The 16,477-nt window shown below is 43.3% G+C and overlaps 1 protein-coding gene across 1 annotated transcript in view; it reads right to left on the reverse strand.

The window, feature by feature from the left end:
- LOC144692241 (dihydropyrimidine dehydrogenase [NADP(+)]-like) overlaps positions 1 to 16,477 on the reverse strand; it is an 812,799-nt gene that overhangs the window by 396,359 nt on the left and 399,963 nt on the right. Inside the window, exon 11 of the mRNA XM_078560835.1 lies at positions 12,956 to 13,166. Coding sequence (XP_078416961.1) covers positions 12,956 to 13,166 — 211 coding nt within the window. The remainder of the gene's footprint in view (positions 1 to 12,955; positions 13,167 to 16,477) is intronic.

Here is a 16,477-nt window from a genome sequence, read left to right on the forward strand (position 1 = left end):
CCGATCTTTGTGTCATCCGCAAATTTACTAATCCTACCCCCCGCACAGTCATCTACGTCATTTATATAAATGACAAACAATAGGGGACCCAGCACAGATCCCTGTGATACACCACTGGACACTGGCTTCCAGTCACTAAAGCATCCTTCTGTCATCACCCTCTGCCTCCTACAATTAAGCCAATTTTGAATCCACCTTATCCAATTACCCTGTATCCCATGTGCATTTTCCTTCTTTATAAGTCTCCCATGTGGGACCTTGTCAAAGGCTTTGCTGAAATCCATATAAACTACATCAACTGCACTACCCTCATCTACACACCTGGTCACCTCCTCAAAAAACTCAATCAAAAGCCATGGCGGAACCCACCGCAGGGGATGTGGCAGACCAGCCAAATGTCCATTGACTCTCAGCGGGACCGGAAGATCCTAGCGGCGGGCAGGTCCGGAAAATCCTGACCTACACTCAGTCAAATGCTACATTGATGTCAAGGGCAGTCATTCTCACCTCACCTCTTGAGTTCAGCTCTTTTGTCCATCTTTGGACCAAGGCTGTAATGAGGTCAGGAGCTGTGTGGCCCCAGCAGAACCGAAACTGAGTATCAGTGAGCAGACCATTGCTGAGTAAATGCTGCTTGACAGCACTTTCAACCACACCTTCCATCACTTTGCTGATGATTGAGAGTAGACAGATGGGGTGGTAATTGACTGGGTTGGATTTGTTCTGCTCCTTTTGGACAGGACACACCTGGGCAATCTTTTACATTGCCAGGTAGATGCCAGTGTTGTAGTTGTACTGGAACAGCTTCACTAGGGGCACAGCTAGTTCTGGAGCACAAGTCTTCAGTACTATTGCCGGAATATTGTCAGGGCTCATAGCCTTTGCAGTCACCAGTGCCTTCAGCTGTTTCTTGATATCATGTGCAGTGAATCGAATTGGCTGAAGATTGGCATCTGTGATGCTGGGGACTTCAGGAGGAGGCCAAGATGAATCATCCACTCAGCACTTCTGGCTGAAGATTGTTGCAAATGCTTCAACCTTGCATTTTGTACTGATGTGCTGGGCTCCCCCATCATTGAGGATGGGGATGTTTGTGGAGTCTCCTCCTCCAGCGAGATGTTTAATTGTCCACCACCATTTACAACGGGATGTGGCAGGACTGCTGTGCTTAGATCTGATCCATCACTTTTCTACTTCTCTTTAGCTCTGAAGAAGAGTCATGTAGGCTTGAAACATTAACTCTGTTTCTCTCTTGACAGATGCTGCCAGACCTGCTGAACTTTTGCAGCATTTTCTGTTTTTATTTCAAATTTCCAGCATCCACAGTATTTTGCTTTTATCTTAGATCTGATCCGTTGGATGTGGGATCTCTTAGCTCTGTCCATCACATGCTGCCTCCACTGTTTGGCATGCAAGTAGCCCTGTGTTGTAGCTTTGAATGCTATCATTCTTTCTTATACTAGTCACTTGTCCATTTAGCTTAGTTTCACTGCACATTGAAAATGTTTGTTTGACTGGATCTGAAATTTGCTCAATCTTCACTTAATCAAAACTGATGTGAAGAAATGTTTAGCATTTACTGTTCACATTTCTATCCACTTCTTTTACTCACTTGAGTTTCACGCATCGCTAAACATTTAGTTTAAATCCATTTCTTTGTTATCACAGATAAAGAGATTCCTTCACAATGTCCATGTAAATTGTAGCATTTAACATGACACGGGTTGATTTCTCTGGTGATTATTAAAGCCTCTGACAAAGGAACTGCTTGTGTATATCACTCAATTCAGGAACCAAATAAAAACACTATAGTTTCTTCCAAGCAACTCAACTCCAAGTTTGTGGGAGTGGGAGGAGTCCCATGGGGGGTCAGGGTGGTAGTCAGGTGGGGGGGAGGGTGTGGCCAGTACAATAGTTGTTTTGGAAGTTCCTCAAACTAACTAGCGCTGAGGTATGCTTATCAATGTTTTCCAGCAGGATTGAAGCTTTCTAAGCCAACAGGACTCAACACCAATAAAGACAGATCTGCTGAATGAAAACTTGCCACCCATTTATATAAGGGAAGGGTACCACTTGTGTGGACAGGCAATCATGGTCAACAAATGAGGTAAGAGATAATGGCCGTGAACTTCTTTGGAGTGGCAATCGGAGTCAGATTGCTACTCCGCTCCTAGTTTCTTACCTTGAAATCCAGCTGCTCCTTTCTAGCCCGACATCTGTCTCAGGCTGAGTGAGAACTGTCTAGTGCAGCGGGTTCATGAGGCCTTGTGTTGAGCTCCGCAGAGACGGAGTTAAGGGTGCCATGCCCCCTTTTTACAGCACTAACCGCAATAAAGCAGGTAAGCTTAAAGGTCCAGCCATTTGAAGCAGGTAAGATTGTAAGGGAAGTGGGTGGGTTTGAAGTGGGGGGGGGGGGTCGCTTGGTTCGGGAGGGGGGCGCGGGTGAGGGTCGGGCACTCACTGCAGGGATGGTCAGTGGGGGTGGGGGGGGTGGTCAGAGGTGGACAGTGTGGGGGAGGGCAGTCGTCAGGGAGTCCTGTGGGGGGAGGGCGGGTGTTGGGGAATTCGGGGACTTCGGGTGGTTGGGGAATCCTGTGGGGAATCAGAGGAGTCCCGTGGGTAGTCAGCAGGTGGGTAATCGGGGGTCCCGTGGAAGTTTGTGGGAGTGGGAGGAGTCCCATGGGGGGTCAGGGTGGTAGTCAGGTGGGGGGGGAGGGTGTGGTCAGTACAATAGTTACCCAGGAGTTAGAAGTGGTTTTAATTCTTCCAACCTTTCCTGGGTAAATATTTCTGAAAGGCAGTCAGAACCATCCAAAGTTTGTGATTTATATCGTAGTTTCAGGTAGTTCCCATTGCACGGCATTTTGTAGTTTGAATTTCCCAGGTAATTGCCATGGTATCCTTACCTGTGGACTTCTGGGGTGTTAACCTGGCCATCTTTGGGGTACCCCGCAGATACAATGCCCCGGAGCTCGGAAGTTACAGGCCAATATAAGGTTGAAAGCAAAGGCCTACACAAGTGTAAAGAAAGGTGAAAATCCAGAGGAATGGGAGAGCTATATCACGTAACAATGGAATACAAAGGAAGCAAACAGAAGGCTCAAGGAATGAATATGAAAAAAAAAACACTTGGAGGGGGATAAAGGTGAATAATAAATTATTTTGTGAATACATCAGCAAAAAGAAAGTGGTAAAGGGGCATGTTGGTCTGTTAAGATGAATGCAGGCTAGACTATGATGGAAAATAAGGAATAAAGAAAATATCTATATGGGCAAGAAACCAATGGTGCAAGGGAACCTGAAAATATGTAACCGTGGATTTCAAACATGCAAATATGGTAATGGAGAAAATAATGGGACTTATGATAGTATACTCCAGTATATTAAAAAATGGTGAGGAAATTACAAATGGATTAATCAGTTTCCCAAAACCCTCTAAATTCAGAAACTGTGTAAATGTTGCTCAACTAGTTAAGAAGGGAGAGAGATGAGAATGAACCAGCAAAGTACAGACCTGCCAGTTTGACATCAGTTGTGAGGAGGTTACTGAAATCTATCATCAGAAGCTATCATTTTTAACTCTGTGTAACTGAATGGATTTTGAGTGAGTTAAAATGTCTCCCAGGGTGAGCAATTGGCCAAGAGTCAGTTGATTAAAGTTGATCCACCAGTTACAGATAGGGAATTGATAGGTTGAATTACCTGCAAACTGCTTAATAGGTGATATAAAAGATCATCATTGGATTTATAGACAATATGTGCACTTCCTCTTAATTGATCAAAAATGACCACATGGCTCATTTAATTGGAACAATCCTCTAACGATGGGTAGGATGTGTTTTTGGTGCAGAATAGCAAACCCTATTTGAACATCATTTGTCTAGTCCTGATGACTTGGGGGCACTTTAAAAATGGCAGGTGGGTCCAGATTTCAGAATTCCCAACCCCATTCCTTGGGTTTCCGATTTTCAGGAGTGCCTTTTAAGGATATGACTGGTTTGGGTCACAAGCCCACGGGACGGGACGGGGCAGCAGAAGGGGCCCAGGCCAGGTTCGTAGCCCAGCAGCTTTTACTGCGTGGGCTGGTGTTGGGCAAGGGTTTGGGGGAGACCTCCTTTGGGGCCCCTGTGCCCATTGGAGACACCCACCCAAGTTCATACTCCACCCTTTAACTCCCCACCCCCCTTGCGCCGCCTGTCAAACCTGGCCCCAGCAGCCCCTCTCACTGGGGCCTACCATCCAGGCCTTGCCGTTACCCCAGACTTACCTTGGCTCCATAATCTCCTCTTGTTTGGGGATTGCCTGTAGTCCCAGCAGCAGCCACTACTCAAACCTGGCACTGTTGGGCCTACAGAGATAGGCCAGCAGCTCTCTAAGATGGGACTTCTTCCCCAGATAGAAGTCTTGATCTTAGGTAATTAATGCTGCTTTCAGCATAAAATGGCTGCGGGGCAGCCTGCTTTTTGGTGGATGGCTTCCTATCAACTTTTTAGGTGGGGGTGCGGGGAAATATGGTGCCCGGTGAAATCCACCCCAAAGTTCCACCCAGTTGCAGGCATTAATGCAGATCTGGTTGCCCGGGATCTCCCTTGTTTCCACCAGCATCCACATGCTGTTACAAGCTTAGATTCTTGTCTTCAATATTCTCTTGGATACAGCAGCACTGGTAAGTGTTCCAAGTATCTCTCATTTTAGTCTGTATTTCCATTGTTCAATATCTAACAATATGATAGTGTTACCCACCAGTGTAACAATAGTACCCTCTTGTGATCTTAACTGGACATTCATGTTTTTCAATCATGCATCTCTCCAGTCTTTTCAAAGGCAAAGAAAGGACAGGTACAAATTATTCAGTTGATTTCTTTCAAGGCAAGGAACCACAGTATAAAATTTACAATCAGACTCCTTTATTTCAACCACAACAATTTGTAATAGCTTTTATTATACAAAATAATGAAGACACTATGCTACCCCACATGAGTATGCGGTCTTGCTTGATATTGACAAAATAATCTCCTGCATTCTGAATCGCACAACAGCTTGTTCTTATAATCTTCCACTTAAAAACCTGGCTGTCAATAAATCTGTTTTTTTTAATCTTCCTGTATTCAGAAACAGAGTGGAAATGGTCCCAGATTTGCAGTAAGTGCGGTAGCAAGCGGGAGAAACATTTTTCCCGCTGGCCATAAAGGCGGCCTTTCACACTGTATTGTCCCAAACCCGCCGCATTAATTATGCATTCCCGGGACACACTGTTTCCATGACGGGTAGGTCCGATTTGCCTGCCACGCTGTCACCCCACCGCTTCATCACACCAGGCGCCACATTTAAAGTACAGCCACGCTCAGTGCTTCCAACCCAGGACTTCAGCAAAGAAGACATGGCCCTGAATGGCAAGAAGACTGCAGCCCCCGAGCACCTTTTGGACGCCGTGGAGGCCTGCTCTGATGTCCTCTACCCCCGCTCTGGCTGCAGGAGGGGCAGCTACATTACCACTCCAGCTTAGTAGGTGATGGCAATGGTGATCAGTGTCAATGCTGCACAGAAGAGGTTGGCCATCCAATGCAGATAGAGGATGAATGATCTCATCTGTGCAGCTAGGGTATGGCAACTATCTCAGCACTCACACACTCAAACCCATCACACATTCACTGGCATCTCACTCACTGCCAGCTCAAGGGACATCACCACCCATTCTCACACACACACACACCCTCACATGTCCATCTGGCCTCATCTCCGCTGGAGACTGCCTCCTCAGCCCTCATCATCTTGACGCCACTTGTACAGATCAACATGTGCCCCCCACACAAACCTTGGGATACTCCCCTTCCCCAGTACAGGCCTCGTCCTGCAGCCTCTTCCCTTGCCTGAGGCCACTTCTGCCCCTTCCCCAAGCAAGCCTTAGCCCAGCAGCTGTTGAAAAGCCACCCACATATAGCTGACCTGGTAGGTAGAGGCCTGCCCATTAGCCATCATAAAAGTGATGTGGTGTTGTCTGTGAAGCCTGGCGCAGATGACTGTGAGCGCTGACCAAAGCAAGATAGGCAAACAAACCTTGAAGTCTCGAGTGAAATGCGGCCCCCGCCAATTGCACGCCTTATATATGCTGTTGTGAAACGTGGGCAGACAATCGAGCAGTGGGGTGGGGGTGGGTCAGACTGGCAGGCTGGCCATCAATGACATACTGATGCATTACAATGAGGTTCCCGAGGTCCGATGGCAAGGAATGCAGCCCGCCAGCGACGGGCTGAACGGACGACTGCAAACTGGTTTCATGACAAGTGAAACCGGCTTCTGGGCCTTCTCACTGTATTGTCTACTTACGCCACCGAATACGCCCGACGCTGGCGGGCATGGAAAATCCCGGCCACAGGAACGGGGTAGGCTATTCAGCTGTTGAGCCTGTTCCACCATTCAATTAGATCATGACTAGTCTGTACGTTAGCTCCATCTACCCACACATAGGGCAGAATTTTCTGCCTGTCGGGTGGGCGGGCCCGACCCAATCTACGGCGGGCGGGAAGCCAATCTCCGCCAGCGAAGCGGGGCGCACCGGCATTTTATGTGGGCAGGCCAATTAAGGCCCACCCAGCATGACGTCCGGCAGGAAGCACATAGAGGATTCCCTAAAAGCGAGAGTGTGCTCTTTTGCACATGCGCATGAAAGAGCGCACATCTCCCTGAGGCTAAGTGCTGCCTCAGGGAGATCGCTTCCACTTTGAAAAATATTAAAAATAGACAAAAAAAATTCCCTAACATGTTCCCCTCATGTGACACACGACATGGGACATGTTCATAATTTACAGAATAACTTAATTAAAATATTTAAAACCCTGCATGAAACCTCATCCCACCGCTGGATGAGGTTTCATGTTTTCTCTATTTGCCGCCGGGGCTCCTGGCCTGCCCGCCAGCCTTAAGGTTGGACGGGCAGGTCCTTTAATTGTTTTAATGATCCTGTCAATGGCCTCAATTGGCCATTGACAGGTCGGCGGGCGCACAGCTGATTTTGCTGCGCCCCCGCCTTCCTGAAAATTTAAATAGGGCAGGATGATGTCGGGGGTTCCGCCCAATGTCATCACGCGTCATTTTACGCGTCGACAAGTGGGCCCCGCCCCCTGCTCGCCGATGGCAAAATTCTGCCCATAATCTTTGTTATGGTCGCCGAACAAAAATCTATGAGTCTTAAGCCGGAATTTTCCAGCCCCTTCTGCTGGTGGGATCTTCTGGTCCTGCCAAAGTCAATGGGCTTTTGAATGGCTCGCCCTCCGCCATGGCAGGTCCAGAAAATCCAAGCCTTAGTTTTAAAATTTTCATTTGACCACATCCTCAACATCTTTCTTCACTGGGTAGTTCCAGGTTTTCATTTGTGTGAAAAAAGTGCTTCCTGGCATTATCATTAAATGAGCTAGCTCTAATTTTCAGATTATACTCCATTGTTCCAGACTCCCCTACCAGAGAAAATGATTTCTCTCTACCAACCTAGCCCTTATCATTCTATACTTGAAGAAATACAAGCAGTCTATGAAACTTGCCCACATAATTTAACCCATGTAGCCCCAAAGCCTGCAAAGCACCAAGGATTAGGAACCAACCAACACAATGGCCAGAATTTTTAGCTCATTGGGCTGGCGCACACCTGAGCCAAACAAGCCTAAAATGGCGTCGGTGGAGCGTCCCGATGTCATTGCGCACTTGCGCGATATTTCAGTCGGCGGGCACGTGCCACAGTCGGCAGCACGCCTACCAACAATTAAAAGGCCTATTAAGGCCATTAAGGTAATAACTGAAGTAAATTTTTTGCTGCCCGTCCAACCTTACGATTGGCGGGCAGGCGAAAAGGCCAAGCGGCCTATGGATTTTTCAGGAAACCTCATCCACGGGTGGGATGCGATTTCCAACAGCAATTAAAAATTAAATAAAAATTTTAACATTGCATTAATAACATGTCCCTACTCATGTAACACAGTCACACAAGCAGGGACATGTTTTGTAACATTTTAAAGTTCTTTATTTTTAATTTTTAAAACTTTCATCTCCCTGAGGCAGCTCTGTGCTTCAGGGAGCTTCTCCTGCACGCACCCGCTAAGCGCTGCAGAGCGCGTTTCACGCTGGGCGGGTCTTAGTTGGCCCGCCAGCGTGAGATCGCGGTCAGGCCCCGATCGCGGGCGGCGGTTGGCTTCCTGCCTGACGAGGGCAAAATCCTGGCCAATGGGTATGAGATGTTTAATGATTACTGAGACAAACTAACAAAGTATTTTTCAGTTTTTGGGAAACAGTTTCAATGCTTAGCCTATTACCATTTTTAGCTCTTTGGCCTCTAGATTCAGTCTGTAAGTCTGGGCTAGTCAACATTCCTCAGTTCCCAGCCATGTGCCCTTCCTGCGATGCTAGCCACTGAGTAAAATAAAAGCAAAATATTGCTGATGCTGGAAATCTGAAATATAACAGAAAATTCTGGAAAAACTCAGCAGGTCTGTCAGCATCTGTGGTGAGAGAAACAGAGTTCACGTTTTGAGTCCAATATGGCTCTTCTTCGGAATTGTTCCCACTGAGTCCTCTATTCTCAAATGTTTCCCACTTTGTGTCTGGTTCTGAGTACTCTGAGTTCTACTCCCTTAAAAATGTAGGCAGAGTTATTTGGAAGGGGGAGGCAGGCAGGAGAAGTTGTTCACAAAGGGCACTTGTTATAGGCTAAATCCACCAAATCTGCAGTTCAACCACTGCCACACTCACCCTCCACACTCCCTAATCCCTCTATCCTAGCTTCACTACTACCTAATGGGATAACAATTGTCATGAAGCTATTAATATATATAATATTTTGGAAAATATTTTTGTTTTAAAATAGAGATTTAGTCTGCAGGTGTGTCTTAACTGGATTAAAGCCAGCTAGTCTGGGTGTTTTGATATGTACTAGTTTTGATATGCAAGAGAGATAGCGTGCATTTTCATTTTTTCGGATAGAGCAGTCAAGAAGTGGGGTGAAAATTGATGCCTTTCTAGCAGCTACCAAGCAAAATGTTTATATTACTAATAAAATTGGTATTATGAAAGGGTTTTCATTGTTAAAAGGCGACGTTCAAAGAGCTTGTTGATACAATGAGAATATAATTCAATGGGGCTGGTAGGTATAACTTCAGTAGTTTTCGGGTGTCCAGGCAGGCAGAGGCAATGTAAGATCAAAAGGCAGCTGCAAGCCTCCAACTGGCTCCACAGTGAAATGAACCTCATTTTGAATTCATAAGGTGAAAATGTTTTGCCTGGTGTCTGGTTAAATCTATGGATTGCTGTTGCCTTAATGGAAATTAGTTTGGGAATTTGTTAAAAGCTATGCTGGTAGTAATTTGTAGCCATGTGTACATATATTTTAACCTGTGTAAATTAATAAAATGTTTCATTTAGTTTAATGTAAAACCTCGAGAACTAGTGGTCTGATTCCTGAGTTTAAAGTCTCACATCTCAAACATAACACTTAAAATTATTGGTTATGACAGTTGTTTAAAGTTTCCTTCTGTGATTTAAAAAAAATAACTCCGCTTTACCAACTGCATCGGTCATAACACAATTCCTTCAGTTCCTTTTTACAGTTCAGGCACATCTGCTGACACATTTCCAAACTTGTAGAAGCTATCCAATACCCGATGAATCTTTTCATTACTTCAGTAGCAATTCCTAATTTTCCACCCCAGTTGCTTTCAGCACTTTTAATCTGCACAGATCTTAATTTAAGGTAATTGATATATAAGGCATAAGAGACACCAGTTCGTGGGTATTCTATTAATTTGTGCTGGAAAAAGTACTCCATAAGAGAGAAGGAACAATAAGTTTGCCTCATCATATCCACAAAATATTACAAAAACCCTTCATAATCAATCAACTACTTTTAAAGCTCTGTCATGATTGCTGGACAAAGGTCAATAAAATAAATGACCTGACAATCTGTCTTTTTTGGTAGAATAGTTTGAGGAATTGCAATATCAGGAGACATTCTGCAAATCGTGTTATGGAATCATTCACAGCCATTGGACCAGCCATATGTAATCCTGATTTTACATCTTTTATGTCCAAAGGATGCACCTCTAATAATGTAGTACTCAAGGATAAGAATGCAAGTTAAATGCAGGCAGCACTAAACTTCAAATCATTAGAAAACATGTAAATTAAACATGTTGAGGTTTCAGAGTCACAATCAGACTTTTATAGGATATCCTCAGGGAAGACTGCCACTCCAATCTGCCTGCCATACTAAGTTTCATAAGCATTAGGTTTCTGCTGTGGGTGTTGGGATAGCAAAAGTTTGCTTCACCTGAATTTACATTCCAGTAGATATGTAGAAACTGATATAAAGCCATTGTATCTGAAGCACTGTAGTTCCCAAATGTGGTGTCTTGTAAGAATAAATACGGGGGTCTGAGATTTACTTGGTAGTCAATTGCCTGAGTACATGGTAATGCTAGTAAACCTTCCCTAAGCCTGAGAGGCTTCAAAGCCCAATTTGCAATGCAAATGATACTTAGTCCCGATAATACAGCTGGTGTATCGGAAAAGGCCACCAGTTGTTCAATGTCCATTTCCAGAAGGTCAGTGAACAAGTTCTTAAATTATATTCTTAGTTAGCCCGACTTTCCACAGCTGTTGGGGCTCAATTTTGTTCAGCCAATTTCTTTCCCCCACAAAGGTCTGAATAGTTTACATGCAGCTGGCATAGGAATTCTCAACTCAAAGTAATGAACAATGTGCCAAGAGCAACATTTAAATATTCAAATGAGCTAACCTTGTATTGTCATTTGTGTGCAGCTATGCTCAGTGCTTAAGGAGCAGATGTCCCAATGGCACTGCGCCATAATTGAAATATTGGCCCCATGCTTCCTGCTAACTGATGCAGTGACTCTATCAGTAATACATCTCCCATGGAATGTGTAGCTTGCTTATTTGATCCTAATCTGTAATATTGGGGTTCATGGCAGCAGACATGAAGTAAGAGATGGGGACTCAGTGGGGAAAACAACCGAAAACAGATTAAAGAAAAACTTAGGGTTCAAATCTACAAGTTAAACAAGACTTACTGAAATAACTATTGTGTGTGTGTGTGGCATTGAGAAAATTTAAAGCAGATGAAAGGCTAAAATTCTTATCAATGCAAAATGCCTTAACTAATTATGCATCCATGTAACGTGTGTTCAGTTTGCACTTGTTTAAATAGCAGAGATGCTCATTAGCTGCAGTATATCTGTAATGCTTCAGTAAACAGTTTAATGGCTGTGATGTTTAACCAATTTCTGAAGTCTTTGTAATTTCAGCTTTAGCAGCTCATTAATGTTTTTTTTTGACAGCGTACAGGTGATTTTACTGCAATTTGACACCACCCCCACCCCCCGCCCCACCCCTCCCCCTACAAAATGTCACGATTCACTTCTATGACTGGGGACTACTCAAATACAAATGAAATAAGCTCTAAAATAGAGGGTTAACAGTTATTGCTTAAGAGTCATCACTGCCATGTACTTCTACACATTGCAATTCTTGGGCACAGTTGCACAATTTAGATTTTTTTTAGTGCACCAAAGTGCGACATTATCATGGATTTATTATTGTCAATCAACCAATCAGGGCACAGGCATTTCTTTACCACAATAATCAGCATCACATCACTCATTAAAGAAACCTGGCAAATAAAGATAAGCAGAACTACAGTAAAACAATGTTTTGAACAGCTATTCACATGGGAATGTTGCCCAATCATTCAGAAGGTCGTTAAGGAAAATTCAAAAAAAAACAATGCCAAGCATTTTCTAATTAAAATGCCCCAAACAACGCTTTTGGAATTTATTTTTATAAGTGATAAACCAGTCTCTAAATGTTTTCCTAATTTTTATTAGTCTTAATTAGAAAAAAAAGTCCCAGAACATGCTCTAAAAATCCTTTCCCTCTTACTGCAGGTTGAAATGAAGGGTTTTCATATTATTTCTACTGAGACAATTTGACCCTTGATTATATTATTAGGAAATTTGGGCTATCTGTCCAAGAGTGAAAAAAAAATCAGTTACATGACAGGTGTGAGTGAGTGTATTGTGTCAGCACAAACTAGGAGTCAAACATTACTTACGTTAAATCACAGGTTTTTTTCAATGTAGGTTTGCAGAAACCTGCAGCTGCCGTTTAAGCTACATTATGCAAACAGTGCAATCACTATGGCAAACTTAAGAAAATTCTCGTGTGAGGTCAATATAATGTGCAAATAGAACAATATTGCTAAGCAGCCAGGTTATTCATAAACCATTCCTGAAGTTGTTTTCAATTTCACTGATTCATGGAGTATTTATTCTACCATTATTTTAAAAATTCTGCACATCCAATCATCTTGTGTAAATATTAGGCCATTGTAAATGGTTAACGCAAGAATCCTGGCCTTATTTGGTTGAAGAGGATTTATGAATGGCACTCATTTAGTGCCCAATTTCACATCCTTTCTGCAGTTCAACCAGGCTGAGGTCAATGAAGAAATGACTGAACGAAGGATTTTTGTTCAGAAAATATTTGCGATAATTGAATTTAAGTGCTAAGAAAAGGTTTGCGCCTGTTGAGAGGTCATTCCTAATGGAAACATCTCAGTCATGTTCTGATGGAAGGTCATTGACCAGAAATGTTAACTCAGTTTCCTTCTCCACAGAATGCTACCTGACCTACTGAGTATTTCCAGCAATTCCTATTTTTATTTCAGTCGTGGGTTCAGTAGTTCTCAATTAGTACAGAACCTATCATCAGTGGCAGAATATGGCACTAAAGAAGAAAATACAGTTTAACTAATAGTCAGGAATATTCCATTGTGGATGTACAATCTAGCAATATAATGCCTGAGGAAATAAAACTTCACAATTAAGTTTTACTTCTTTTTAAAGTGTCTCAGAGATAATTTAGAAAAAAAGTACAGTAGTTTATAATAGCTTACCTGAAGAATTGCAGAGAACAGAGCCAAATGCACTGATGACAATGTTTGCTTTTAAGCGAATAATTTGATCTTCATCTTCAATCCAATCCCCAACGTCATTCTGCTCTGTACGAACAAACTCAATTGCAGAAATGCGCTGACCTTTCAGAATAATTCTTCTTGGTGACATGTAAGGCAAAAACTCGCATCTTTCTTTTTTTGCTAGTTCCATCTAATAGACAATTACAAGAGACAGAAACAATGTTGTTAAGCTCAGGACAACTCTGACCTTCAGGGCAATATTAGTGTTTGATGTTGAACTCATGCATCACATTATAAATTCTGGACATCATGCAGAATCTAAGATTACAGAAATGCAATGTAACTAGTTCCAAGCTATCATTCTTCTTGTCGTTGTTTGACCTTCCAAAGAGCGAGGGCAGAATTTTCCGGTGCCAATGCAGGTAGGAACGGAGGGGGCAGGCTTGTTGCTTCACACAGCCGGTTGGCGTGACTGTTTTCTGGCACCATCCCTCTCACAGGCCATTTTCGGGAAGGCTGGCTCGAGGGCAGAGCAAGCTAACCACCTGCAAGTGGTGGCTAGCTTGTTAAGGTATTTACAATTAAGGCCATTGATCAGAGGCTGACTGGAATTTTTCAGTCCTGTAGGCCTGTGGTGTCTGGAGCATGGCAGCTGCCTGGAGGTAGCCTCCCGATGGAAGATTGGGGGGGGTGAGGTCAGCATTCCAGAAAGACTTGGAGGTTCTTCCCCACCTATCTGGCCATAGCTTTGGCCACAGGCCGCTCAGTGCATGGGATCCCCCTCCAGAATTGTGGTACAGCCACTGCGACCATTTTTAAATTTCAAAACCTTTCAAGACTGCTGAAAGGTGCCTCAAGATAGAGGCAACCTCTCTTTCCCTTACCTGCAATGGCAGGCTGCAGTACCTTCCATGCTAGAGGGCCTCCTATTGGCCCCAATGCCTTGGGAGCCCACCTACTGTCCTTAACTGAATGTTGAGCGTGCCCTGTAGCCAATCTAATTGGCCAATCGAAGCAAAATCAACATCGGGCGACTGGTGTCGACGCTGTGGGGTTGGGACTCATATTTGACCCCGCCCTGAACGTTTGTAGGAAAGATTCCTACAAGTTATATGATGCCAGCACGGTTGTTGTTCTGCAACAAAACCTCCCAAGATCCCCCTCTAGTGTCTGCATACACTCCATTCAGCCCTTCCTTTAAAATAGACTGACATTTTCTTAAAAAAAAGACTTTCAAAACGAAACAGCCAGAATTTTCAAGAAAATCACAGTTTAGGTATGAAAAAGGTCTCCTCTATTTCTGAAAGGGATGTTGCAAATAGACAGATGGCTGGATTATCTGCTTCAGAGACTAAAATTAATACTATTTTCAGTCTGCATGAATACCAGTAATGATGAGATCTAGTCATGGTAGTATTTGAAAAACACATTTCTGGTAATTTGAGTTGTTATAGTTGAACTAAGTCAGAAAATCAGAATGCAGACAAATAGTTTGAATTTGTTTTCTTCACAAGGGATGATCACCAAACCTGATTTCACTAGGCTGGGCATGGCACCCCAAACAGCATAATCCTTCACCTCTGCCTTAGCCTTGTGATTTTTCTTCACAATCTTATCGTTTTACTTGGATGTGACAGCATGAGGTACTGTGATTCCTAGTTTGTGATGGAGCATAGTTGTTGCAGTTTCTTCACCCATAGTGCAGTGAGGCGTAGATGGTAGTTATTTACACAGGAATTGCCTACACTATTACTGCCAAGATAAAGTGTCCAACTGAGCAGTCTGAACACATTCCTTGATTGCTTTCATGAATCTCTGAGTCTCAGACCTTGTGGCTGGCCATTATGGTGCAATTTGATGGCAGTGAAATCCAAGTTGCTCTGCAAATTGCTGCAATTCTGAACTCTGCAATGGAGATCCATGCAACAGTGGCTCTCACAGCCGGAAATTTGGTTACTTCCGCTTGCTGGAAATTAGGACAAATTATCAACTGCTAAGAGTTAGTTTGATGGAAAGTGTTCCCAAAGGTCAGCACCAACTTTCTCTGCCATGGATTATCAGGGAAATCATGTATGGCGCATGGTGCTGTCTTATGTGAACAGTTGTCACCTGACAGCAGAGATATCTTTTAATTAGATTCTTCTATTTTATTGTGCATTATATAATATATAATAGGAACTAAACTTTGTTCCTGAAAAAAGGCTTTGGTTTTGATCATCTCTTGATGATCAAAGTGGGCAAGCGAGATTACTGAATCCTATATACTCACCAGGAGGATAGCATCCCAAGGAGCAACAGTCCATTTAGTTTCACCTGGTATGAAAACACCTCTTCTAGTGCTTGTTATGTTTCTTACTCAAATCCGGTCCAGCCAAGGAATCTCGACCAGTGTTTTTGCTCTGAAAGGAGAGTCCATTTGTCCTTTTCCTTCATTTCTAACATTAGTTCACACTGAAGTTGCTTTCATTCCTTCCATCAGAAGATTATACCAGTAATCCCAGAGTTTTTCCCCATCAAAACTAACCTTAGGTATTCATTGGAGACTCAATGAGAAAATAGAAATCCGAGCAGGTGAAAGGCTAAGCAAACTGTTCTTGCCAAGGAAGTCGATACAGAACCACAAAGACTTCAGTTGAAACCCAGAAGGAGCAAATGATCGCTTCAAGAATAAAGGGAAAAATGTGACAAGCTTAAAAGAGGACTTGCAGCAGCCATGAAAGTGGAGTGATCCAACAAAGTAATATTACAGATCTGTTTGTGCTCAATACACATAGCAAGTACTGACCAATTAGACTAACTACTGGATTACACATTGACCTCATTGCAATTAAAATTACCATACAGCATAACACAATGGGCGTTCATGGGGTTCAATGATGCTTCTCCTAACAACATCCAACACTGAGTTCTCCATGGCTACTAGGTACATTGTAGTTGCACAAAATAAAACCAAAGGAAATGCAAGCAAGAAGTTTGGGATGTGATGGGTTGGTTGAAGCCATCTTTACTCAATTTCTGTCGGTTCAATGTCTTCTGCTTCCTTCGAAAACGCAGACAGGATTAACTGACAACACCATGATCGAACAGCTGATGTTTAGTGTGATCATCTAGTCATGGTGAATCGTTTCTTTAACTGATATTTGTCAAAAGAACCTGCCGTACAGTGTCACAAGATTCAAACCTCAGAGTAACACAGTGACAGAGAGCAAAAAAAATCCTAAATTTCAGATGCTGTGATTTTGAATTCTACATGCAACAATACAATACACATGCAGCCACTGATATGGGCAGAAAAGGAAAACCTAAATTGGTGGCAATAACAGCAAAAATATACATGCCTTTGGCAGCTGGGAGAGTCATGAGCAAATTTATTGAGAATCTAGCATACTCAGGAGTTTTTAAAATTCAAGGATCAACCTACGTTGTGGAAAGGAGACCATAAGTGAATAAGAAATGCAAACTCACGGCTCAGATCTCCTGAGGAAGGGCAATCATCATCAG

Source organism: Cetorhinus maximus, chromosome 17 (genome assembly GCF_964194155.1).
Source record: "Cetorhinus maximus chromosome 17, sCetMax3.hap1.1, whole genome shotgun sequence".
NCBI classification, from domain to species: domain Eukaryota; kingdom Metazoa; phylum Chordata; class Chondrichthyes; order Lamniformes; family Cetorhinidae; genus Cetorhinus; species Cetorhinus maximus.